Source organism: Pygocentrus nattereri, chromosome 16, assembly GCF_015220715.1.
Source record: "Pygocentrus nattereri isolate fPygNat1 chromosome 16, fPygNat1.pri, whole genome shotgun sequence".
NCBI lineage: Eukaryota > Metazoa > Chordata > Actinopteri > Characiformes > Serrasalmidae > Pygocentrus > Pygocentrus nattereri.
The window spans coordinates 36,336,999-36,361,998 of record NC_051226.1 but is presented as its reverse complement, the minus strand read 5'-3'; the positions used below and the strand labels follow the sequence as shown (position 1 = coordinate 36,361,998).

Below are 25,000 nucleotides of genomic sequence, written 5' to 3'. Positions count from 1 at the left end.
AAACCAGCACCAGACCAGCATAAACCAGCAAGAACCAACTTAGACCAGCATGGAATGCATACTGACGTATACTGTTTTTTCATCAAGGTCAAACGATGTTGTAGGGCAATATGACGATATCATTAACATGATAAATTGTTTATAACACAATACAGTGCTTTTCTGAATATATCCTGCATACCACCAGTATTTGTAATATACCTATAAATAGAGCAAAATTAGTCCTGTTTAACTGGATTTAGTGCAAAAACGGTTTGACAAATATTCAGTAAAAATCACAGTATTTTCAGTTTTTGACAGTATTTTTAAAAATGTAGCACTGCTGGTTCTGGGCTGATCAAATGTCAAAAATGTATATATAGACATTGTGAAAATATCACAATGTTATATTTTTTCATATCGTACATCATTAATATTTCATATACTCAGGCCTTAGAAGTCATTCATTTAGACTGTCATATGAGTCTAATGGTTGTAAAGCCAGCCAGACAGCACTGTTAAGGTACAACATGTGCATGTATCCAACTGTTGAAAGAAATTAATGTGATAAGCAACAATAGCCGGCTAATTTTGAGCTGTCCTGCTTTCCATAACTGAGCAGCAGTTGTTGTTGTAAATATAATTGTTATAATTATTATTATTTTTGTTGTTGTTGTTGTTGTTGCTGTTGTTGTTATTGTTAGGTGGCAGTGGGTAGTGCTGTAGCCTCACCAGCAACCAGGGTCTTTTCTGCCCAGCTTTTGCCAACCAGGGTCCTTTCTGCCCAGCTTGGGCCAACCAGGGTCTTTTCTGCCCAGCTTTTGCCAACCAGGGTCCTTTCTGCCCAGCTTGGGCCAGCCAGGGTCTTTTCTGCCCAGCTTGGGCCAACCAGGGTCCAGAAAGTATGTTCTCCCCATGTCTGTGTGGGTTTCCTCCCACAGTCTGAAGACATGCAGTCAAACCAATAGGAGACACTAAATAGTGTGTGGGTGTGTCAATGTATATGTCTGTCTGTAATGGACAGGTCGTCAGTCCATCGCAGAGAGACATATACGTTCACACATCTGCCTTCAGCCCAGTCCCTGCTGGGATTGGCTCCAGCTCCCCACGTGAGGAGGATATCCCAGATATTATCCCAGAAGGATAAGCGGTTTCAGAAAGTGTGTGTGTGTGTGTGTGTGTGTGTGTGTGTGTGTGTGTGTGTGTGTGTGTGTGTGTGTGTGCGTGTTATGTGATGAGCTCGATTCGAAAGCTTTTATGGAACATTTTATGTAAATTATTAAAATGTCCTCGTTCTATTAGCAAGGCTGCAAGTTAACCATGTTTTGTGTCATTTCTTGCTATAAAAAAGTCTCAGTCCTGTCACTTTCGACCCTGTTATTCATCAATCCACAAAGAAATGAAGGAATGTGTGAAGGGGAACTCCACCTATTTTCCAAAATTTCTACAGAATTAAATGGTTAAGATATAAACTAAATCATTTCGAGTGGTTTGGTGTGAAACGCTCCGTTCCAGAGAGTCTTTAGAGTCAAAACTGTTCACAGTTGTGGTGATAGGAACCAGACGTCCACCTCTAAAAGAAATTTTCCTATAAGAGATTTTTTAGCATTGGATTTGTTTTTATTTCAAGAAACATGTCCTTTTCAGGACATTCAGTATTTGTGTAAGTAGCAGTAGTTGTGAAAGGAACATTAGTGCAGCAGGGCGAGGGTCGGAAAAGCTGTCATTTTTTAAATATCAAAATTGCAATTGTTATTACAGCCTAACTTATTAAGAGTCTTGCATTAACAAGTCATATATGGGGAAATTTACCTTAATAACACAGAGCCTGTGAACTGCCTGCATGATAGTCAGACCAATCATTAGTAGCCAGACATCAATGTGCTGTGCAGAGGACAAGACAGTCACTACCAACTGGCCACCTGGAACTCTATATGTCCAGCCTTCAAGAGTCAAGCCAGAAAAGATGGATGTGCTGGTCATCTTGGCCAGTAAACAGGCCTGTACCTAAATTTCTATAATATCAGTCACAATATTGGTCAGAAAAATCACAATCAGATAATCTTGTCCAAATTGTTCAGCCCTTAGCAGGATTATCAGTTGACCAGAGGAGGGTGGATGCAGTTCTCTGCCAGGAGCGATCAGCAAATCCACTAAAATATACTTAAAATAGATACTTTTAGTGAGATTTGTAAAATAACAGTTTGTCCCAGCATGGCATTTATTTTTTTTAAAGCACTTTAAAACTGTTATTGTTAACTCTTTCATTTCAGGTCTGTTGGTGTGGCGCAAATTTGGGAAGACTGCGATTGAATGTTACCTCGCTCGCATGCCATTGGACACCTCCCCTGTCCTGATGAGGGAGAAGAAATGCTGGCCGAGGATCGACGGACTGATGTACGCAGCAGTGGCGGAGCACATTCTGAGGGAGCTCATGGATGACCCACTGACATGCTCACATCAGGTCAACAGTCGGCTGGATAGCAAAAAATAAACTCAGCAGACTCGGCCAGACACCCCAAAACTGTATACGCAGACCTTGAAACTCTCAGCGCATGATAATATCTAGAACTAAAAATAAAAACAAAGCTCTGACCTGTGCACATTGAGGGACACGTGCAGGATGATCACGGGAAAGTTACCGGACATTTCCACTTGACCGCTGTTCCATGTTAACGTCCCCTCTTTCTGAATTTCCGGTGGACCCCCTCCTTCCCCTCCCATTTCCTGCGCGCCTGTCATGCTGGTGCAGGTCGTGCTCCTCTCTCCGCTGCTGCTGCTGCTGCATGCGCCGGCGCTGACCCAGGGCCAGTACGACCAGTGCCGGTCGCTTGTGAGCACGGACGACGGCGCCGTGTGGGAGCAGTACGCCTGCCAGCCCAAGGCGCAGACCATGAAGGACTACATGCGAATCCGGGTGGAGCCGCCAGGCATCACGTGTGGGAACCCGCCAGAGAGATTCTGCACACTGGTGAGTTCGGTCACTTAAGGTTCCTTCTGCAAAGGCTAAACGAGCAGCTGTGAGTTCTGGAGTTTGTATTACTTCATTACTTCTGCTTTAAGTATATTATTGGGTAACTGTCCCAACTTCTTGGATTACTTTGATTCAATATAGCTGTAATTTTACATGCCTACAAGACACCCACTATAGGACACTTCCACTACGAGACCCTCCCACCATAAGACACAATCAAAGAAACACCTACTACAAGACATTTCCACTCCAGGACACCTCCATTACAAGACTCTTCCACTCTAGGACTGTCCCACTACAAGACGCGTCCACTTCAATGCGTAGCCACTAAAAGACACTCACACTATGAGACACTTCCACTACAAGAGGCACCCACTACAGGACGCTTTCACTACAATATGCACCCACTACAAGAGGCACCCACCACAGGACCCTTCCACTCCGAGATGCTCCCACAAGACACACCCACTAGAGGACACTCACACTATGAGACATTCCCAACAAAAGACACACTTACTACAAGAGGCACTCACTACTAGACACTTCTGCTACAGAACACACCTACTACAAGACCCTTCCACTACAAGATACTCCCGCTACGAGATTCTCCAAAATAAAGAAACCCCCATTAAAAGACATTTCCACTACAGGACCCTTCCACTACAAGACGCCCCTGCTACAAGACATGCCTGTTTCAGGATGTGCCCACTGGCCATGTCTTCTGTTGGGACATGCTTTTGTTTTAGAAGTTATGTATTTGCATGTATAGCAATTTTGGGTGTGTTTCGTTTAGGGACATGTCTTCCAGTAGTGGGTGTATTGGGGCGTGCCTTATAGGTGCATGTCTTGCAGTAGTGGGTGTGGGTGTATTGGGGTGTACCTCATACGGGCACGTCTTGCAGTAGTGGGTGTGGGTGTACTGGGGCGTGCCTCATAGGGGCACGTCTTGCAGTAGTAGGTGGGATGTACTGGAGCATACCTTATAGTGGCATGTCTTCCAGTAGTGGGTGTACTGGGGCGTGCCTTGTAGGGGCATGTCTTACAATAGTAGGTGTGGGTGTACTGGGGCGTGCCTTATAGGGAGATGTCTTGCAGTACTGGGTGTGGGTGTACTGGGGCGTGCCTTATAGGGGCATGTCTTGCAGTAGTGGGTGTGGGTGTACTGGGGCGTGCCTCATAGGGGCACGTCTTGCAGTAGTAGGTGTGGGTGTACTGGGGCATGGCATGCCTTATAGGGAGATGTCTTGCAGTAGTGGGTGTGGGTGTACTGGAGCGTACCTTATAGGGGCATGTCTTGCAGTAGTAGGTGTGGGTGTACTGGGGCGTGCCTTATAGGGAGATGTCTTGCAGTAGTGGGTGTGGGTGTACTGGGGCGTGCCTTATAGGGAGATGTCTTGCAGTAGTGGGTGTGGGTGTACTGGGGCGTACCTTATAGGGGCATGTCTTGCAGTAGTAGGTGTGGGTGTACTGGGGCGTGCCTTATAGGGAGATGTCTTGCAGTAGTGGGTGTGGGTGTACTGGGGCGTACCTTATAGGGAGATGTCTTGCAGTAGTGGGTGTGGGTGTACTGGGGCGTGTCTTATAGGGAGATGTCTTGCAGTAGTAGGTATGGGTGTACTGGGGCGTGCCTTATAGGGGCATGTCTTGCAGTAATGGGTGTGGGTGTACTGGGGCGTACCTTATAGGGGCATGTCTTGCAGTAGTAGGTATGGGTGTACTGGGGCATGGCATGCCTTATAAGGAGATGTCTTGCAGTAGTGGGTGTGGGTGTACTAGGGCGTACCTTATAGTGGCATGTCTTGCAGTAGTGGGTGTGGTTGTACTGGGGCGTGCCTTATAGGGGCATGTCTTGCAGTAGTAGGTGTGGGTGTACTGGGGCATGGCATGCCTTATAGGGAGATGTCTTGCAGTAGTGGGTGTGGGTGTACTGGGGCGTACCTTATAGGGAGATGTCTTGCAGTAGTGGGTGTGGGTGTACTGGGGCGTACCTTATAGGGGCATGTCTTGCAGTAGTAGGTGTGGGTGTACTGGGGCGTGCCTTATAGGGAGATGTCTTGCAGTAGTGGGTGTGGGTGTACTGGGGCGTGCCTTATAGGGGCATGTCTTGCAGTAGGGGGTGTGGGTGTATGTGAGTAATGTATTTTGTATTAGTGTATTAGTGTTTTTTTATTTGTAGATGTTACATAGTAATATGCATACAGGTGAATTGACAGGCGACCAACAAAGATAAAAAAGGAAAAATAAAAGGAAAAAGTGGCTAAGGTCAGCAGAGAGCGAGGGCTCAGTGGGGGCTCTAGAGTTCGCATGCTGAGGTGTTGTTTACCCAGGAAGGACATGGGGCGCGCAGTAGGAGAGTTTATTCTCAAGGGCAGAAGGGCGCGCGTTTAGATGGCTCGCACACACAGAGAGACGGAGGATTGGTTTAAGGATTATTTCAACCATGATGTAATCATAAATGCTTTAAAATGTAACATTTTATCATTAGATAACACAAACTCAGCCTGAGTCTCACGGCATGAAGTTTCCTGAGCGACAGCTCAGACCACATATCTGGTTTCATTAAAGGTGAAATCTAAAGATTTTTCAACATTTTCTGCAAAATTCAGCGACAGAGATGTAAACAAAGGTGTTTAGAGTGCTTTGTAGATGAACTTGCCTACTAAGCATTGTTTACAGTGGTAATCCAACACAAATGTATCCATTTTACGTGCTGTTTAAAACCACCCGTGATCCTACACGTCTCCAGAGTCTTGGTAATGGTAAAATAGTGTTTTCGGTGGATTCTGTTTTTCTTTGCAATGGCTTGCATGTAACTCTCTTGCATGAATATATTTAAAATTACAACCACCGATATCACCTAAAACCATCTGACCGCCGGTCAAAAAACAAAATAAACACCAGGAAATAACGCTCAGTTGTTTCACAAGGAAAGCAAAACCTCGAAGGTCAAACTGGCTAAAGCCCGGGCTTATATACTAGCCTATCTTAGTCATATGACATAGACACGCCTGAAACACATTAGTATTCGGGTGAATGTGAGCGCTGATAGGAGCACAAGAACGGGTCAGGAGTCATGTGACTTCCTACTGAAGTCTGGGTATTGGAGTTCGAGTCTGATGCCAGGTGTGAGGGAAGTACCTCCGCCACTAGATCCCCTGGTGAATTCTGGAGAGTGTCCCGCTGAGGCCTAGCAGAATGTGTGACAGGCTGAATGTAATTGTGAGGTATAAATGTGAATACAGTGGTTTTTAAAAAAATGTCTGTCAAATAAGCTGTAAAGAAACTATCATCCTGCTAATGTACATCACTGCCTGGTTTTAGTTTCAGTGCACAGTGTGACACAAGCTAGCAAAGCTGCTGCAGCTCAGTTTTCCAGTGTGTTTGCTCAGTACTCGGGTGCTCAGCATGTTATTCTGAGTGAGACAGCCTTGTTGATTATTGTTGGTCAGACGGTGCAGACGGTATATATATATATATATATATATATATATATATATGAATATATATTGCAAGTCATTAAAGAACAACATTTCTAAAGTCATAGAGTATCTGAACTTGAACTACAGCTCAACCAGCCTAAAGATGTAAATTTCGAAGAACACTTTCGCGATGCAAAGAACCCTATAATCATGCAAAGGCTTCTTTGAGTGTTCAGGATTCTATATGGAACCATTTTCTTTACAAAAGAACCCTTGAAGAACCATCTTTTTAAAAGTGTAGGTTAAACAGTATGGCAAGTACTTACACTCATACTCGGTCTGAAAACAATGATATCAGTGCATCCCTAATAAGAAACGCTGTACTCAGAGTTTTTGATGGCAGTTTATGGCTACCAAAATGGTAACTTTGCAGGAGAAGGAAAAAACATACTTTACCTTTAATGTAAGGCAATGGAACCAGACATTTTTACAAGTCATTTTGAGCCGATATCATGTATTATGAAAATATAACGTATAAGTACTGTGATATGATATTTTACCACATCGCCCACCCCTAAAATTGGGCCATAATCCAACTGGATTAGTAGCTAATATAACACAATTGCTGAGAAATTTAACTGCTACTGGGGGTCCTGTTAAACTTGTATTGCACACATTAATAGCTTGAATACTCTGTTCACATTGTAGTCCACATATTTACTGAATACTAAGCTTGAATATTAAAGATGTAATGATGTCATAATGAGGCTGTGATTTTAAAGGAGTTAAACAAATATTTGTGTTGTGGGGAAAGAAGTAATACGGCTCTAATTACTCTCAAGATCAAATTATCCAGAGAGTCTTATGCGTGCACGAATGCATGTACAGCACACACTCACACACACACACACACACACACACACACACACACACACACACACACACACACACACACACACACACTCACTCTCACACACACACACACTCAGTAAAAAGCTGAAAATGGACACAGCTCACAGATACTTAGTGCTAATGATATGTTTAAAACTACTGGAAAAGCTGATTCAGGGAAAAAGCTTTGCTCTCTCTCTCACACACACACACACACACACACAGACATAGAGTTACATACACACTCCAGTGGACCTTCTTCAGTAGCTCAGTGCTCTTTTCATAACGCTACGAAAAACAAAACTTGCTCACTGAAATCTGAAATGCTTAAGACATTTATTTCAACCCATTATGGAAAAACAAAACCCCAGCAAGCAAAAGCACCCAAACACACACACACACACACACACACACGCTATAGCGTTCCGTATTGACGGAGCAGGCCGCTAATGGACTGGGCTCTAGAATGTTCCTCGGGTCTTGCGGAGCTCTGAAATATTGATGGGGTCCTTAATGGCCCGGTACATGGGGCGTCTGCTCTGCTCCCGAGCCTTTTCTACAGCACTCTGGACGAGAGTAAGACAGACAGGCAGGTCAGAGTCAGCAGATTAGCCCACCCAGGACTCTACAGGAGCCCTCCCTCACTCCAGACCATCTCCCAGTCCATCCATTCATCCCTTCATTCGTTCATCAGTTCATACCTAAAGTCTCAGTAGCTGGTGTTGGACAGGCAGGAGGGGTCTAAATCTCAGACGTCACAAATATTTCACTATGAATACGGTTCTTTAGGGAGAGATTCAGTGCATTATGAAATTTCAAACTTCAACACAGTTCAATTCAGTTTTTGCAAAATTACACCCAGTACACAAATGTGGAATATTGTTTACAACGAAAACAATACAGCAAGCCCGGCCTGTCACAGTCAAGATGTTGGCGAATAATTGTGGTCCGCGATTTAATTGACCTTTTTGTTCATTGTATGCATCTATCAAAGTGCAATCCTAAAGTGGATTTAAGTCAATTTATTGAATACCTGCAGTTACATTTCAGTGCTGTCGGAAGAAAACTCCAAAATATATCCAAGATATCTCTAAAATATCTGGTAACTTTACAGGAGAAGGAGAAAATGTGCTTTACTTTTAATGTAAATGGAACCAGAATGGTTTCCAATGTTGGGCCGTTTCTGTTGATCCATTCATCATGAAATTTACACAAAATAGCCAACAGGTATTTTTAGATTATGTCAAAATCTAAAAAATTACAAAAATGGAGATTTTGTTCTGACAGCAGCGATTTATCCATATATATATATATATATATATATATATGTGTGTGTGTGTGTGTGTGTGTGTGTGTGTGTATGTGTGTGTGTGTATATATGTCGCTGTTGTCGGAAGAAAACCTCATATCTCCAAAATGGTAACTTTACAGCAGAAGGAAAAAGCCTGTTTTACTTTTAATGTAAGTCAATGTAACCAGACGCCTTTCCAAGTCATTTTGGGTCTTTTGGACCTTTTATCATGAAATTTACACACAATATAAAGGCTAACAGGTTTTTTCAGATTGTGTCAAAAACGGGGTTTTGTTCTGACCACAGCGATACGTAGTATGTATATATTTTTATACACAGGAGGTTGTTTTTTATACTTGGACTGTGTTTTTACTTGAACTACACCCCTGACATCTTTTTGTGAACTAAGTCCCGTAGTTTGTTGTTGGGGCCAGAGTGCATGACATGGCGAAAAGTCAAATAATTTCATGCGCCAGATTGGACTGTTCCTCGAGCCTCACTTCGCCCGCAGGCCTTGTGTTTGACACGGTGGTGTCTAAGACGAAGGGTCTCAAGCCGGTCTTACTAACTGTTGGCCATAGTTGAAATACAAAGAAAGCTTGCTAAAGGGAACTGTTTAAAGCTCTGAACATGGCAGTGACGTCTTCGTCGTGGAAGCATTACGAACTGGACATCGTGTCAGATGAAAAGCACACTGGTCACGTACAGCCTAGAGCTTGTGACAGCAGAATGACCGGCACATCCTCTCTTCAGCATCATGGTAACCATGAATGCAGCTGTTCCACAGCAGCCTCTCTCCAGAAACAAGTCAGAGGGCTGCCTCACAGCAGTTGAGTTAGTGTCACTGCGGCGGAGGCTCAGCTTTAGACAAGCCTGTCGAGGTCTTTAGTTGGTTTTCTGTTCAAAGTACTCAAGTGTGCAGCCAGAGCACTGTAAGACCATATCTGCAGCACCAGGCTGGTTGGGCTGGGTCTCAAAGTCATGGGTACAGGTTGGGCCGTCACGTTTTCTCGCTCAGTTTATTTTCATTGACTCGTCTCAACTCAACTGATGGAAACTCGCTCATCGGGTCTGTTTGTTTCAACGTAAACAAATGTGATTGTGAATTCTAGCAGCTGCGGTAAATAAATGCGATTAGCTAAAGTAATTGCAATTAGGTGATTATATAATCACTATGACAGGCCAACATAAAGCTGTTTGCTTTTTTAATGGCCCATTACTGAATTACTCGAATCAATTATAATAGATTGTATTGTCACCTTCAGTTGGATGCATCATAATATATGGATAAAATTTGCTCCACTAACGGCGTTTCAGACTAGACCGTACTAGACTGTGCCTCTGTCGCTCTATCCCTTTATCAAGCCGTCTCTCCATCCCTAAATCCCTTCATCCTTTCTATCTTTCATCTCTCCATTGCAGAAAAGCAACAAAGGGAAACAAAGACAGACAGAGAGGCAGGTCACGGGACATCGCCCTCTTTGCTCCTAATCCCTTCATCCCTTCGTGAAATCTACTCACTGAAACGTGGACTGAAACGAACAGTCGAGTCAACGTTGTGGGAGTTCTTTTCACTCTGCTGATCTTCTTGGATGCAGACCCAGAGGAGGTGTTTGGTTTTGGAGGTGTTTGGGGAGGAGTTTGTCTAACTCATATAGGACGGATAGGACGGAATCAGTGGTTTTCAACCGAAAGATAGGCCCGTCTCTTGCTCTACACCACTCCTTTTCCATCTTTATGTCCCTCTATGTGTCCTTCCTGTCATTCCTTTTTAGAGTCAAAGCCAAATAAGGGATATCAGAAAGGTCATTTTAGAAATGTATTCAAAAATAATGCATAAATGTGTTGATATTTTGTTTCCAACTCTTGGACTGGTTGCTCATCGCCTGTGGGGTGTTTTTTACTCCAACATTGGTTGCCATGGTTTCATTGATGCTAAAAACAGATCAGATGCACTTCCACTACATATAACAATCCTGGTGAGAAATCGCTTGTGTGCTTATTTGTGTTTAATCCCTGTGTTTGTGCAGTCTGCTGCGCTGCACTAGGACCCAAAAAAGGAGCGAACCATTTCAGAGTGGTGGAGACAAAGCGCCTACTACGCTGCTCAGTGTTCAATTCCTATTGGTAATCGCCACGTCGCTTTGCTCCTTATTTGCATAAAGTTCTCTGCTCAACTTTGTCGCATCACTGACTCCGCCCACTTTGCATCGCCAGGGTTTGTGGCACCTCCTGTTGCCAGAAATTGCAGCTGTCATTGAAAATGAACGACCTCGTGTCTTGTCGTGTTACTGCTGGTGTGAATGCAGCATTAGACGGTTACGCCACTAATTTATTCATTATTATGGCCACTGAAAACATGTATTTAATAATAACGCACGGTTTCGTTTCTGTGGTAGCACCACCTGCTAAACTGAGCAGGCCTAACTCAAAAAGGCTGCACACTTTGGCATTGCACCACGAATGATGCCTGAGGTCTTCTTTATGGTGCAAGACCCTGACCACTCTTTCTTAAAAGCAGATCAGAATAAGAGTCCTTGGTTGTCGGTTGTGCCTCGTGACATTTGTCAAGTTAAAACGAGCTGAACATTTTCAGTAATTCCTGGAGTGCTTTGCTGCCTCCTCATCCCATATGAAGGGAAAGGTGGGCCGTCAGCGTATGCGCTCTGTGTTAGTCAGCTTCACTCCTGGGGTTCTGCCGGGGACCGAAAAGTGTAAGATTCAGGAAGATGGAGCGACTAACTGTGACAAGAGGGAGCAAAACAGTAACAAAGGAAGAGATGAGAGGAGGAGAATAATAGAGAGAGAAAGTCAAAAACGTGTGTAGTGTGTGGAGTAACGATGTGGACGCTGGCCAGACGCTCGGACCATGCTGCGAGTTTCTCTCTCTGCTGCCGGCCAGCTTTGAACACATGACGTAATCCTCCAGCAGCAGCAGCGCAACGCTGTTAGTCAGTAAGATTGTGTGGATTTTTGCCTGGATTTGTTTGTTTATATTTTTGCCCAATTACCTCCCCCCAACTTTCGTCGCAGCCGGCTCCCCCCGCTGTCTGAACCTACCCTTTTATACAGCACCAGCCAATCTGGAAGCTTAAAAGCCAACACAAGCTTCCTCTGAGACACTTGAAGCCACAAACTCTTTTTGATCTGCGGCTCCTGCAGCCTCATAGGGCAGCTGAGCGTGTTCAGAGGTGAGCGCTGACCGCCCGGTTTTCTGAAAGCAGGCAGATGCCCATGATTAGCCAGCAATGCTGTAGGATGGACAGGAAAGAGGAACTAAGCCAACTTTGCACCCCTAGGGCAGTAGGGGTTATTCTTTCCTGGAATCCTGGCCGCAGATGGCTCTGGCAGAGTTGGGATCTGAACTTGAATCCCAGCAGGTGACTGTATTTAGCTGGTAACTGTATTCGGTGCAGCTCTGAGTGAGCACACACTGATCAGCCATAACATTAAAACCACTACATGCACTAAATATTCTACACCCACTGGCCATTTTATCAGCTCTACTGACCATACAGGAGCGCTTTGAGGTTCTACAGTTACAGACCGTAGTCCATCTGTTTCTCTGATACTTTCTTACCCTCTTCTTCAATAGTCAGGACCCTCACAGAGCAGGTACTGTTTGGGTGGTGGATCATTCTCAGCAGTGACACTGATGTGGTGGTGGTGTGTTAGTGTGTGTTGCGCTGGTGTGAGTGGATCAAACACAGCAGTGCTGCTGGAGCTTTTAAACACTTCCGTATCGCTGCTGGATTGAAAGCACACAAATATCCAGCGCCCTGTGACCACTGATGAAGGACTAGAGGATGACCGACACAAACTATGCAGCAGCAGATGAGCCATCATCTCTGAATCTACAAGGTGGACCAGCAAGGTACGAGTGTTTAATAAAGTGGACAGAGAGTGGACACAGTGAGTGTTTAAAAACATCAGCAGCAGCAAAAATACTAGCTTTACTGCCCAAACAAGGATTTGAACCCTGATTGCTATGAAATCCTGGACGCATAAAATCTCATTTTGCCATAACAACAACTTTCTTTAGGAGTTATCAGTTATCATCATTATGCAATGTGACGATTTTCTAGATGGTGATCTTGCTGAAACCGATATTGAAGAACGGCCAAAAAAAGCAATAACAATACACATGTAGGAGCACTCGTACAGTCTGAGGGTAAAGGGGCAGGGACTCCAGCCCACCTCTGGGCACACTTATAGTATTAGTTTGGTATTTTAGTTATGCTTTGGAATAAACTTCCTAAATATGAAAACTGCAATGTATTAAAGAAAAATAACTAAAACTTGAGGTGACAAAGTCACAAAATCCGGCATACTTGACCTCAGAGAATGTTTAGTCACTCAGTGCATTGTTTTTCAGTTTTATGTTTACACTTCTGCGTTGTTGGGGGAATTTATCATTTCAAAACTAGAGTCCTTTCCTTTCTACATCTGTCGTTTTGCTGTATTTTTGAGCATTGCGACTGATTTTTTGACAGTTTATGGCAGAAATGTCTGTCAGGGTGATGACATTTCAGCTGATGATCAATTGCTATATACACCATTTCGATCAGTGATTTAATTGTCTTTTTCCTTCGTTGTGTACAGCCTCTAAAGTTGTGCACCACTCAGAATTTAAACCCTTAAAGTTTCAGGCTCTTTCTATACTTATCATTGTTATTCAGTAACTACAGGGACTTCAGTGCAAAGCGGCTTGTTATGTTACGGAGGGAAAATCTTTGAAGGGTTAAGAGGCGTGATGAGTATGCATGTGTGTAATAACTGTGTTAATAATTGCAGCCGGCTACAGTAATTGCTATCAGTCATGCCCAGTTTTAATGTGAGGTGTGGTGGGCCAGAGGGGGCCAGAGGTCAGATTTTGAAACCCTAAGGGAGCTGGCCAGGTGCGCCGCTCAGCTGGCCGGCCGTTTTTATTTTATTTTTTACATTTTTTGTGACAGTCTCAGTGTTCATGCTGGTGTTGGTGTCGGTGTGCATTTTCACGAGCTGGCAAAGCTCTCCGGGCGTACATTGCGTGTTTGAAGTGTGCGTGTGAGAGTTTGGCTTCGGTAATGATGGCGAATCACTAGCTAAGCGTAAAGCAGAGGGGAAAAAACCAACTCCAGCACAAGCTCACACGCGTGTTTCATGCATGTGCGCTCAGTTCAGCAGAAACATTTGACTGGCGCATATTCAAAACTGCATGTGAGAGCATATGTTTGTGTGTGTGTGTGTGTGTGTGTGTGTGTGTGTGTGTGTGTGTGTTTGCTCCACCACAGAGCCGCCTGTTTTAGAGGCACAAATGAGCCAATGCTAAAAATAGCTGAGGGAGAGTGAGAGAGGAGAGAGAGAGAGAGAGTGAGAGAGAGTGAATACAGGGGGAGGAGATGGGAAGAAGGAAGGAGAGAAGGGAAAGAGGAGAGAATTAGGAAGTACAGTTTCAACAACAGTGAGAGAGAGAGAAAGAGAGAGAGAGAAGGGGAGAGCGAGAAGGGGAGAGAGAGAGAGATAGAGAGAGTGAAAGAGAGAGAAAGAGAGAGAGACAGACAGAGAGAGAGAGAGAGTGAATACAGGGGGAGGAGATGGGAAGAAGGAAGGAGAGAAGGGAAAGAGGAGAGAATTAGGAAGTACAGTTTGAACATCAGAGAGAGAATGAGAGAGAGAAGGGGAGAGAGAGAGAGAGATAGAGAGAGTGAAAGGGAGAGAAAGAGAGAGAGGGGGGGGACAAAGAGGGGGAGAGAGTGGGAGAGTGAGAGAGAAAGAGAGAGGGGGGGGCAAAGATTGGGAGAGAGAGAGAGAAAGAGAGAGAGAGAGAGAGAGAGGAGAGAGAGAGAGAGAGAGAGGAGAGAGAGAGAGAGGAGGAGGGAGAAAGACAGAGAGAGAGAGGAGGGGGGGGGGGAGAGAGAGAGAGAGAGAGAGGAGGAGAGAGAGGAGGAGGGGAAGAGTGAGAAAGACAGAGAGAGAGAGGAGGAGAGAGAAAGAGGAGGAGAGAGAGAGAGAGAGAGAGAGAGAGAGAGGGAGAGAGAGAGGGAGAGAGAGAGACAGGGACAAGGAGAAACACAGAGAGAGAGAGAGAGAGAGAGGAGGAGAGAGAAAGAGGAGGAGAGAGAGAGAGAGAGATAGAGAGAGAGAGAGGAGGAGAGAGAGAGAGAGAGAGGAGGAGAGAGAGAGAGAGGAGGAGAGAGAGAGAGAGAGAGGAGGAGAGAGAGAGAGAGAGAGAGAGAGAGAGAGAGAGAGAGAGAGAGAGAGAGAGAGAGAGAGGAGGAGAGAGAGAGAGAGAGAGAGAGAGAGAGAGAGAGAGAGAGAGAGAGAGAGGTGTCTCTGGGCTTCTGGGTTAAATCAGCATTCATACTGAGAATCAACACTGAAGATTTGTGCTGAAATCGCGTCGTCAGTGCACCTCGTCTGCGGAGTGATGTCAGGGTGTGAATTGACTGATAGTGTTTTGAATAAGCAGTTTTTGACAAATCAGCTCTGAAATTCCCCGCAGGCAGAATGGTAAGAGAGAGAAGAGGAGAGGAGGAGAAAGAAGAGCACACAGGATCCACAGAGAGAGAGAGACAGACACAGATGTGAGGGCGAGACAGGAGGCAGAGAGTCTCCCACTGATTTCACTTAACCATATCTAGGCCAGGGTTGCCAGATTCTAGTTTACAGCCAAAAAAACTGTGAAAACAACCCAAAAGTGCACATTAAAAACACCGTACGGTCATTTCAACCATAATACTAAACACTACAGCATTAACATGAGTGAAAAGCTCCAATATTAAACACTAAAGTCTTGCAAATAATTTGCAGCAGGCCCGAAGTTTTATTACGCGCTTCTGTAGCTAAATAATAGCTCAACCAGTTTGCACTGAAGTCCCAGTAGTTAGTGAGTAATAAACTTTAGTATGTAATAAGCCTGAGATTATAAGGGTTTCTAGACAAAACTGCCAGTCTCTTAAACAAATATATGACCGATATGAAGAACTAAAAGCGTTTTACATCATTTTTAAAGCCCCCAGTCTTCTGAGAAATGCCTGGACAAACAACCATTTATAATTTCCGGTTGATTTGTTTGTGGATCTTGTTTCAATAATATAATACATTGCATAACTATTCCTTTTAGACATTTCTGCTTTCCTTTAAAGGCTCTGCCAAACAGATCTCACACCATTCCAGTTTCCTACTGTACAGTGTTAGAAATAAAGGTTCTGTGCCGGGACATTTTTCATTCATCAAGGTACAAACAACGTATATATTAATATTAAGTATTTTTTGGTGTATCTGTACTGAAGTTTCTCCGTTCTGGGCGACTTTCTCCTTTCACTCCACTACATTTCAGAGTCTAATATCCGACTTTTTCCTCCTACATTTTGAGAAATCTGTCGTTCCTTTTGGTTTCTGTGTGTATAAAAACGTAACATGTCAAAACGAAAGAAGCGCAAAGCCAGAGCACCAATCAGGGCCCAGCGGTCACTTTGTTTAGAGCTGGTTTTGACCTGTTGGTCATACTGACCCAGTGCAGCACGCGGTTCAACGTCAGCGCAGCAGCGTAAAACTTTGGGAGAGTCTGTTCAACATAAATGATGAACTAACCTAACTTTGTGTAAATAGAGCTCAATATAGAAATATGTCCACATATGCAGTCGAGACTGACGCGGCTTTTTTCTGAATTTCTACAAACACCATTTCATTTTATAGTAAATGAGTTTGGGCTGGTTTATGTTTATGAACAGACGCCTACAGATCAACATAGTAAAGGAGCTCATCTGTGATCCTGAGTTTAAAGCCAGTTTTTATTCAACTTAAACTTGGAACTAAGTTGTAAATAAATCTGAAACTGAAACTTTGCTTGTGTGTAAAAAGTGATTTCAGAGCCACTCGGTTCTCCCTGATGGAAACTGTTTACCTTCAGTGTTTTGTGCTTCTGATCATTTTAATAGACGTCAGCGTCACTAATTAATGACCTTCTATTAAAAGACTGGTTTACCAAGAGAGACGCTGGAGGACTTTCACCTGAAATGAGTTCATGAAGCCAGTCTGGTTATAAAAATGATAACAGGACCAGATCAGAGCCAGAATTACTCTTTTAGTACTTTTACTTTATACTTAAGTACATTTGAAGGGAAATACTTTAGTACTTTTACTCTAAATGGAGGAACTTCTACTTTTACTGGAGTAATATTTACCTTGGGGGTCTCTACTTTAACTCAAGTTTCGTCCATCATTGAAAATACAAGCCTGGAGGCGAGGCGGGGTGTGGAGTCAATACAGCTTAGAAAATATAATGTCAGTGGATTATGGTTCAGTTATGTTACCTGACTAAAGGTACTGAGATGGACCCTTGAGGGTCCCACCCCAGTGACAAGAGGGGCACTGCTTCATACCTTTATTTCTGAGAGTGTAGCAGAACTCTGTACAGTCAATAATGCAGAGTGAACTGGATAATCCATGGTGTCCAAAATCTGGACCCAGGGGCAAATACAGCCCACGGACAGATCTTGATTGATTATTAGCTGTTAACCGTTTAAGGTCAAACAGCAACTTGGCTGTTTTTTCTGCTCTTCTCATTTCATGAAGTGAGTTCTGAATGCAGTGGCTGCGTTTGTTTGATATGTAACGAACATTGTCGAACAAAACTGAAATTTCAGTTGATCTAATAAATTATCATTTTTAGCAAGTAAACGTACTATATACATTATACATGTTCTATTCCTCTTACACAGGTATTTGTCTTAAGCAGGTAAGAAGACTTTTGTCTCTATCCACAGCCGTTGGGCTGATTTGATTCTGGTTTGATTTAGGCTTTTTGTTTTATTATTATTATTATTATTATTATTATTATTATTATTATTATTATTATTTGTGTGTGTGTGTGTGTGTGTGTGTGTGTGTGTGTGTGTGTGTGTGTGTGTGTTTTGGACCTGTTGGTATTAGTATTGATATTTTTTTTCCAAGCTTTGTTTACTGAGTTTAACCAAGATACTGTCACGCATCCTTCCAGCCTCGACTTGCACAGGGACTCCATTTCCCAGAATCCCTTGGGAGACCATGTGACTGCTCAACCTCATCGCTCCAACCCTATGGAATACTGATCTGTCTCACCTGTGTTTCCCATCATATGACGGGCTGTAGAGTAGAGTAGTTGTGAGGTATTGCTTCTCCGGTATGTGATGTTGTTGAGCATTTCTATTGTGATGTAAGTTGCCCCTCTGTGTATTGGACCCTTTCTTCCAGATTTCTGATCATTGCCCTTCTGCTTATGTTTGCCCTGTTTTGCCTTTTTGCTATTTTGGATTTGACCCACGCCGCCTGTATTACAACTACGAGCCTCATCTCTTGGACTTTACAGCGAGCGTCTGAATGGGTCTGCCGTGTTAGATACGCTGCTGGATCACTGACATTAACATATCAGTTATAATAACAAAGCAAAAAAAACAGAAATAAACATACATTTAATTGTATTTCTTTATCTTTACCTTCTAGTTTAACTTTCCTCTTGTGTTTTTGCTGCTTAGCGTTCATGTGCTTTAGTTTCCTTATTTTTAATGTTTATTACTCTTCTCAAGCCTCTTTTCTAAAGCTCGGCTATACTGCAAGAGGGTCTCCCATGAAACACTGCGGGTTTATATAAAGGCTGATTGAATGACTGATGGTCTTTCAATGTGTTCTATAAATAAAGGTGATCTGACTAGCAGGGATTTATCAGTGCGGGTTTCTGTTTGAACTCCATGTGGGTCAGAACGAGCACTGCGGCGGGGAGGCTGTTCACGTCCGACGCGAAACTGCCGTCAGGTTTGAAACGCCGCGGTCTCCCGGTAGTTAGTCGCAAGCTCGGGTTTGTTCGCTCATCCCAGATCTGTCAGGGAACGAGAAGGAAAACCAAAGTGAAAACAAAAGCGATCCAAACTTTTAAGGAGAAAAACGAACACTGCCCATCACCCAGCGGCTTCTGAAGGAGCTCTTCTTGGCTAGGGTCTCTGCGGGTGGTCAGAAAAAAAACATGCAACCCAAAACTACTCGGACGCTTCTTTAAGCGTTCGTTAGTAACGACAACGGTTTTCTACTGAACCACGAACGCTCAAATTGGATTGGAAGGGGAAATGGCTCTTCAGATTGATGGAGAATGTGTTGTATGTGGTTCTATTAAGAACCTTTTTGAAAAGGGTTCCATAGTTCCAGGTTAACTTTGATTAACATACATTTCAGTCACTCCAGCTGAGAGAAGCTGTTGTCCCGCTTCTCTGCATTGCTCACGATCAGAGCTGGCGAAGTCACCCAGCTGTTAACTGGGGTGAGTACAGGCCTAATATCAGAGGTGTCCAAACTTTTTTTCACATCATGTTAAAACACCCAAGGGCCCAAATATTATTCATAAAAGTTTTCAAAATACAAGCAAACAGAATCTGAGCTTTCTCTGTGCTACTGTGTTTCCCATGACAGGAAGAAGACAAAAGATAAGAAGCAACAGAAAAACAGAAAAGAAATTAGAAATTGAATAAATTGGTAAAACAATAAAAGAGAATGAAACACAAATCCCACAAGACAAGCTAATGACTGGATGGCCTTCGAAAGACCCAAATACCTTGGAGAATAAATAGTGTATTGAATTTTAAAAAGGGCTGATGTGGAGCATAACTTCATAAAAAAGTTAAGCTGTTTCATAATCTTGGGGTGGCAACAGAGGCCACTTCCTAACAGGGTAATGACCAAGGCTTTCAAAATACTGTGATCTGACCACATGTCCCAAGACCTCGATTAGTAAATGGAGCCAGTCCTGGGCAGCGATTCCTGACCACCTTCATAGTGAAGTATAGAATGAAGAAGTGGGGATGTGCTTTGAGTATGTTAATGTAGGTCTGACTCAACTATAACACAATCGCCTGATTCACACTAATGCCTCAAGTGCTTGTTGAAGGAAGAAGTGACACGAGTCGTTTTGGTAAAAGGCATAATAAAGCAATAAGTTACTAAAACTCCCTTCCCACGGTAAAATCACTGTAACGCACAGCCTCAAGTGGCTTGTTGCATTTATAAAATAGCACCCAACACAAAATATGAAAAGACACAACTTTCCAGAAAATAATGTTATAATTAATAATAGTCAACATAAGTATTCTGCCAAGAGATGTAGATCCTTTAGAGCGCGATATCGTTGCCAAGCAACCACTGACCGCTGAATGAGGAGAACATTAGGTCGCCCATCGCTGTATATTGCGGTCATTTCACGAACTTTTTAAACTTTTTGTTGTATAAGCACAAACGTGATAACACAGCACTGTTTAAATCAAAAACACTTTCACTTTATAGGTATTTTTGGTCACCAGATTCCCAGCTTGAGTCATATTTAGCACCAATCCAGCGGCGCCTCTTCTCACACTGGGGCTGAATCTCAAACGGCTCCCTGCTCCCTACATAGTGCACTACGCTGGAGTTTAAATACTGGATCCTGCAGCCCAACAGAGAAAAACACAGCTAAGAAACAGTCGTTCGGGATTCAGACACATCCACTCTCGATAAATGATGCACTGTTTGTCTGTCGAGGCCAGAATTTCTACACTTTCATAGCTAGAACACCGTTTAGGGAGCACGGAGCCGTTCGGGGCTCAGTCTGGGTTTGATGCAACTTCTGACTGAAACATTTTAAGACTTTTCTACTGCTGTTTTTCAGTTAATCAAACCATAAATCAAGGCCTTTAATTCAAGCCTGTGATGTTAATGATGGAGATGTTTAGGCCATTGGCTCTTTTAGCCAGCTGACCAGCCCGGTTCTAGTTAAGAACGCAAGTCGCCCCTCAGTTTAAACAGAAAAGTGGGTTCTTACTTCTCAGAGGTCCATGCGATCAACACGAGAGTCAAACATTATTCCATTAACAGCACACGGCTTAGTTATATATAATTCAGTTATTGTGAGGTGGTGATAGGTGTGCGTATATCGCGGATAGGCTGAAGCTGCATTGCGTCAGCGTATCGATCAAATTTTCCATTCCACCTTAAATAGAGGCTGTAGCAGCTGCTCCAATAAAGGTGGAACGGAAAAGCCAATAAGGAGTTCACTTCAGCTTCGTCTTTGCTCTCGGCTCTTATGACTGCCTCATTTGGGTGGTGTGATTTGAGGTATTAGTGTGAGTATTTGATACTCGCATTGAGCAACATCGGCACACTGTCACCACTCGGTCTCCTCGCATATTACTGTGAGTGACTGGGAAACTGAAGTGTTTCCTATCAGCAGGAATACAAGAGTGATTTTGCTTGCTTTTTTCCACATTCGTGGCTCTCACATTCAGGAATGTCATGCATTGTGTTCAGGAGAGCTCCAGAAATATGAGCATGTTTTATAGCAGGAAATCATGTTTCGTATTGAAAAAAATTTATATTAGCGTGTTATGACACCCCTGTTACTACATAGGTCCATGAGGTGCCCTCCATCCATAAAATATACCAAATTATTATATATTTATTCCTGACCACTGACTCACACTGCCAGTCCAGTTTGTTATTAGCTTTATAATGAAAGTTCGCATGCAGGGCTTTTATCACAGTCTTCAGCCTTTGCGTTACTGTATAGAAGAAGGGGACTTAAAGGATTTCAATATTACTATATATAGAGTGGACCTAAAAGCATTGGCATCGCTGTTTTTAATTTAGAGCAGGACATTGTGCTTGAGGTCTCTTTTAGATGCTCCAAATATGTTTTCTTAGGCACAACTTTTTTCTGGGTCTTGTAATCAGATGTGCAAGGATCATATTTCTCCCTGTCTGCTCTTTGTGCATGATCAGTATTCACACCTGCGCTAAAACACAGCTGTTTTTATATTATATATACACACACACACACACACACACACACACACACACAGATCAGGCATAATATTCTGACCCCCTCCTTGTTTTTACGCTCACTGTCCACTTTATCAGCTCCACTTACTGTATAGCTGCACTTTGTAGTTCTACAGTTACAGACTGTAGTCCATCTGTTTCTCTGATACTCTGTTACCCGGTTCTTCAGTGGTCAGGACCCCCATGGACCCTCACAGAGCAGGTGCTGTTTGGGTGGTGGATCATTCTCAGCACTGCAGTAACACTGACGTGGTGGTGGTGTGTTAGTGTGTGTTGGGCTGGTACGAGTGGACCAGACAGCAGAATTCAAACACAAATTATGGTCCCAAAAGTTTGTTTTCAGTGTTTTCAGTGTCATGTGACTGAGAATTAAGTGTGCTTTGTTCAAAATGACTTTTCCTAAGTTCCTTAAGTTAACTTTAAATTAATGTTTTAAAGTTTCTCTCTCTCTCACTCTCTCACACACACACACACACACACACACACACACACACACACACACACACACACACACACACACACACACACAGACAGAGTAAATCAGGTGTAAAGGTAAGTGATTTCATGACTAGTCAGTGGTTATCGGTGATCGCTGTGATCGGTGTTTTTGCTGACCCTCTCACTCATTTACACACACACACACACCCTGGGGAGGGGCCATTTATCAGGTTGCCATGCGTATGCAGCGACAGGGCTCCAGCGCCATGCCGATTGTTGCTGCGGCAATGGGATTCCAATGAGGATAATTGCTTCAGGGGCTTAGTGATGTGGGCCACCTGCCGAAACAGTTGGCCAAGCGCGGCATGTGTGTGTGTGTGTGTGTGTGTGTGTGTGTGTGATCCTATGTGGGCCAGGAGGCTAACCGAGGGAGGGGTGGGGGACGGATTACACACTCTCGCTTTACTTCTGTTTATCCTGCATAACACAGACGTTATCAGAAACACGGCGTACGCTTACAGACCAAAATGTAAAAAACCAAAAGAGGTGTAGATTAACACACTTAGACATATACAGTCATGATTAAACACACACACACACACACACACACACATAGTCCACTGTCTGCACTACCTGGCAGATTTCCAGTGGAGGTCTCAGTCTAACATTTTCCCTGTTAATCCAACTAGAGTGTGAGTATGTGGGGTTAATAGGTGAAGGAAGTGAGTGTGTGTGTGTGTGTGTGTGTGTGTGTCTTGTGTGCGCGTGTGTGTGTGCTTTGCATCATGAAATGGTTCTTTAGATTGATGAAAAATGTGTTGTATAAGGTTCTATAGAACCTGTTTGGATAGGCTTCTTATATAGCACCAAAAAGGGTTCTTCGACTGTAAAAAGGTTGATGTCGTAGCAATAGAAGAACCCTTTTTGGTGCTGTATAGAACCATCTACAGCACATTCTTCATTCATCTGAAGAACCCTTTCATGATGCAGAAATCCTTTAATCATGCATCGGGTTCTTGGAGTGTGCTTGGTTCTATCTAGAACCATTTAATTTACTAAAGAACCTTTGAAGGACAGTCTTTTTTTTGAGTGTAGAGCAAAATGAAAACAATAATTCTTGACTTCAGAGTTTTCATTGGGGTCCAAACATCTGAGACCACTTTGGAAATCTGCGATATTTTTCATTTGAATGTGAAAATAAACGTCAGAACGGTTTAACGTCCTGAAAAAAGGGCAAAAAAAGGGAACGTTACGACCAGTAAAACGAAGAAGTGTTTAAGACTATTCCGAGGTCGCTCTTCAAATGTACACAAATGACCACTGTAAGACTCAGTCACCTTTTCCACTGAAGCTCCTTCCACTGTCTGATCTACTCATCACAGCCTTTAGCACGTTGCCAGCTCGAGCGTGTGCAAAAGGAGGAAATAACATCTAAAATTCATGTTCCAGTTGCAAAGGCTACTTTTCACACAAATCGATACGCCAACAACAGAATTTGTAAAGATAAACCTTCAAATGAATAAAAAAGGAATTCAGTTAAAAGCCGTTTCACTTGCTGTCTCAGACTTTTAGTACTAGTGCTGTAATTACTAGTGCTGTCAAAGTTAGCCTGCACAAAAAGTGTCTATTCTTGCCGTATTTAATACCCTTTTCTATTAATATAATAAAATTTGTTGTTGAATGTGATCCAAAAACATAAAAGTGTGTAAATTAGGGGTGTGCGATATTGCCAAAAAATGATATCTCGATATTTTCTGTAATTTTGTGGATAACGATAATAGACGATATTTTGCATTATTTAAAAATGTGTTTAAAGCCTTTTATATATATATATATATACATACATTCATTACAAGCTATTATATATTACATTATATTTAAATGTCATGTACTATTTAAAATATTGTTATTTGCATAGAACAACAGCTTTGCTTTATGTTACTCAATGTACATAACATTTTCACGTTTGCACACACTACTGCAACAAAGTGTAACTTCAATTGCATTATATAAAAGTTACTCACCAATAGCAATATGTAGTCTGTGTCCAAAACATGGAAGCCTCTTCCATTTGTTTATCCGTAGTGCACTGACAACATTAGCCCCACTGTCTGTCGTCATGCACACCATGCGGTCTTCTCGCAGCGACCAAGATGCCAGCGCATCTTGCAGACCTTGGGCAATTAACTCTCCTGTGTGATCTTCAGGAAAGTATGATGTTTGCAAACAGTAGCTTTGCAGGTGCCAAAATTCGTCGATGAAATGCGCTGTCAGTGAGAGGTATGGCTCAGACGTTCTGCTTGACCATAAATCCGCCGTGGTGGAAAAATGTGCGACGTCTTTTAGTTTATGCGCCAGAGTTTGGCGACATGATTCATACAGTTTGGGCAAAGCGGTTTGACTGAAATATTTTCGGCCAGGCAGTTTATATCTTGAATCTATAGTGTTTAAAAGTTGTTTAAAGCCATCTCGCTCAACTACTTGAATAGGCACCATGTCTTTTGCGATATAATATGTGACCACGTCTGTTATCTCTTGCCACCTGCTGCCTTTTTTGTCGTAAGGCACTTTTTTATTAAATGCCTCCGTTAATGATTGCTGTGTGTGTGTTTTACCAGACACATTAGTTGTTTCAGGTTTTATGACAGCGGGCTCCCGCAGCTTTTCATATTCCTCATAATCTTTGTGGTGGTTTGTTCGGAGATGATGGAACAGCTTAGTTGTCGAGCTTTTACGGCAACCGCTTTCTTACAAAGTTTGCAAATTGGTGTCTTTTGACCAATGTCAGTGTTTTCAATTCCAAACCATCTCCACGCGAGTGAAGATGATCCTCGCCTAGGAATTAAATCTAAGGCAGTAGATCGCGAGGCTGGCGCAGTGTCTTCACTCATGTTTAGCATTAGGCATTTATGCTAGCGCACAGTATGGACACTCTCAATGCGCACGCGCAGCAGCCGAGGCCCCCCCCCCCCCAGTCTGTAGCATACTCGATAACGTCATCTTACACATCGTTAACGCGGCAATTAAGATATTATCGTAGACGATATATATCGCACACCCCTAGTGTAAATTAGCCAGGTACTCCTTACATTTCATCACAGGAAGGTGGAGAAAATATATAGACTAAGACAAAACATCACAATATTAATGTTTATACCTATATCTCCACCCATATTGGGGTGGGGTTGC

General features: G+C 43.1%; 1 protein-coding gene across 1 annotated transcript in view; it reads left to right on the top strand.

The window, feature by feature from the left end:
• LOC108412025 (netrin-G2) overlaps window positions 1-25,000 on the top strand; it is a 124,515-nt gene that overhangs the window by 2,876 nt on the left and 96,639 nt on the right. Inside the window, exon 2 of the mRNA XM_017683874.2 lies at window positions 2,253-2,950. Coding sequence (XP_017539363.1) covers window positions 2,720-2,950 — 231 coding nt within the window. The 5' untranslated portion in view covers window positions 2,253-2,719. The remainder of the gene's footprint in view (window positions 1-2,252; window positions 2,951-25,000) is intronic.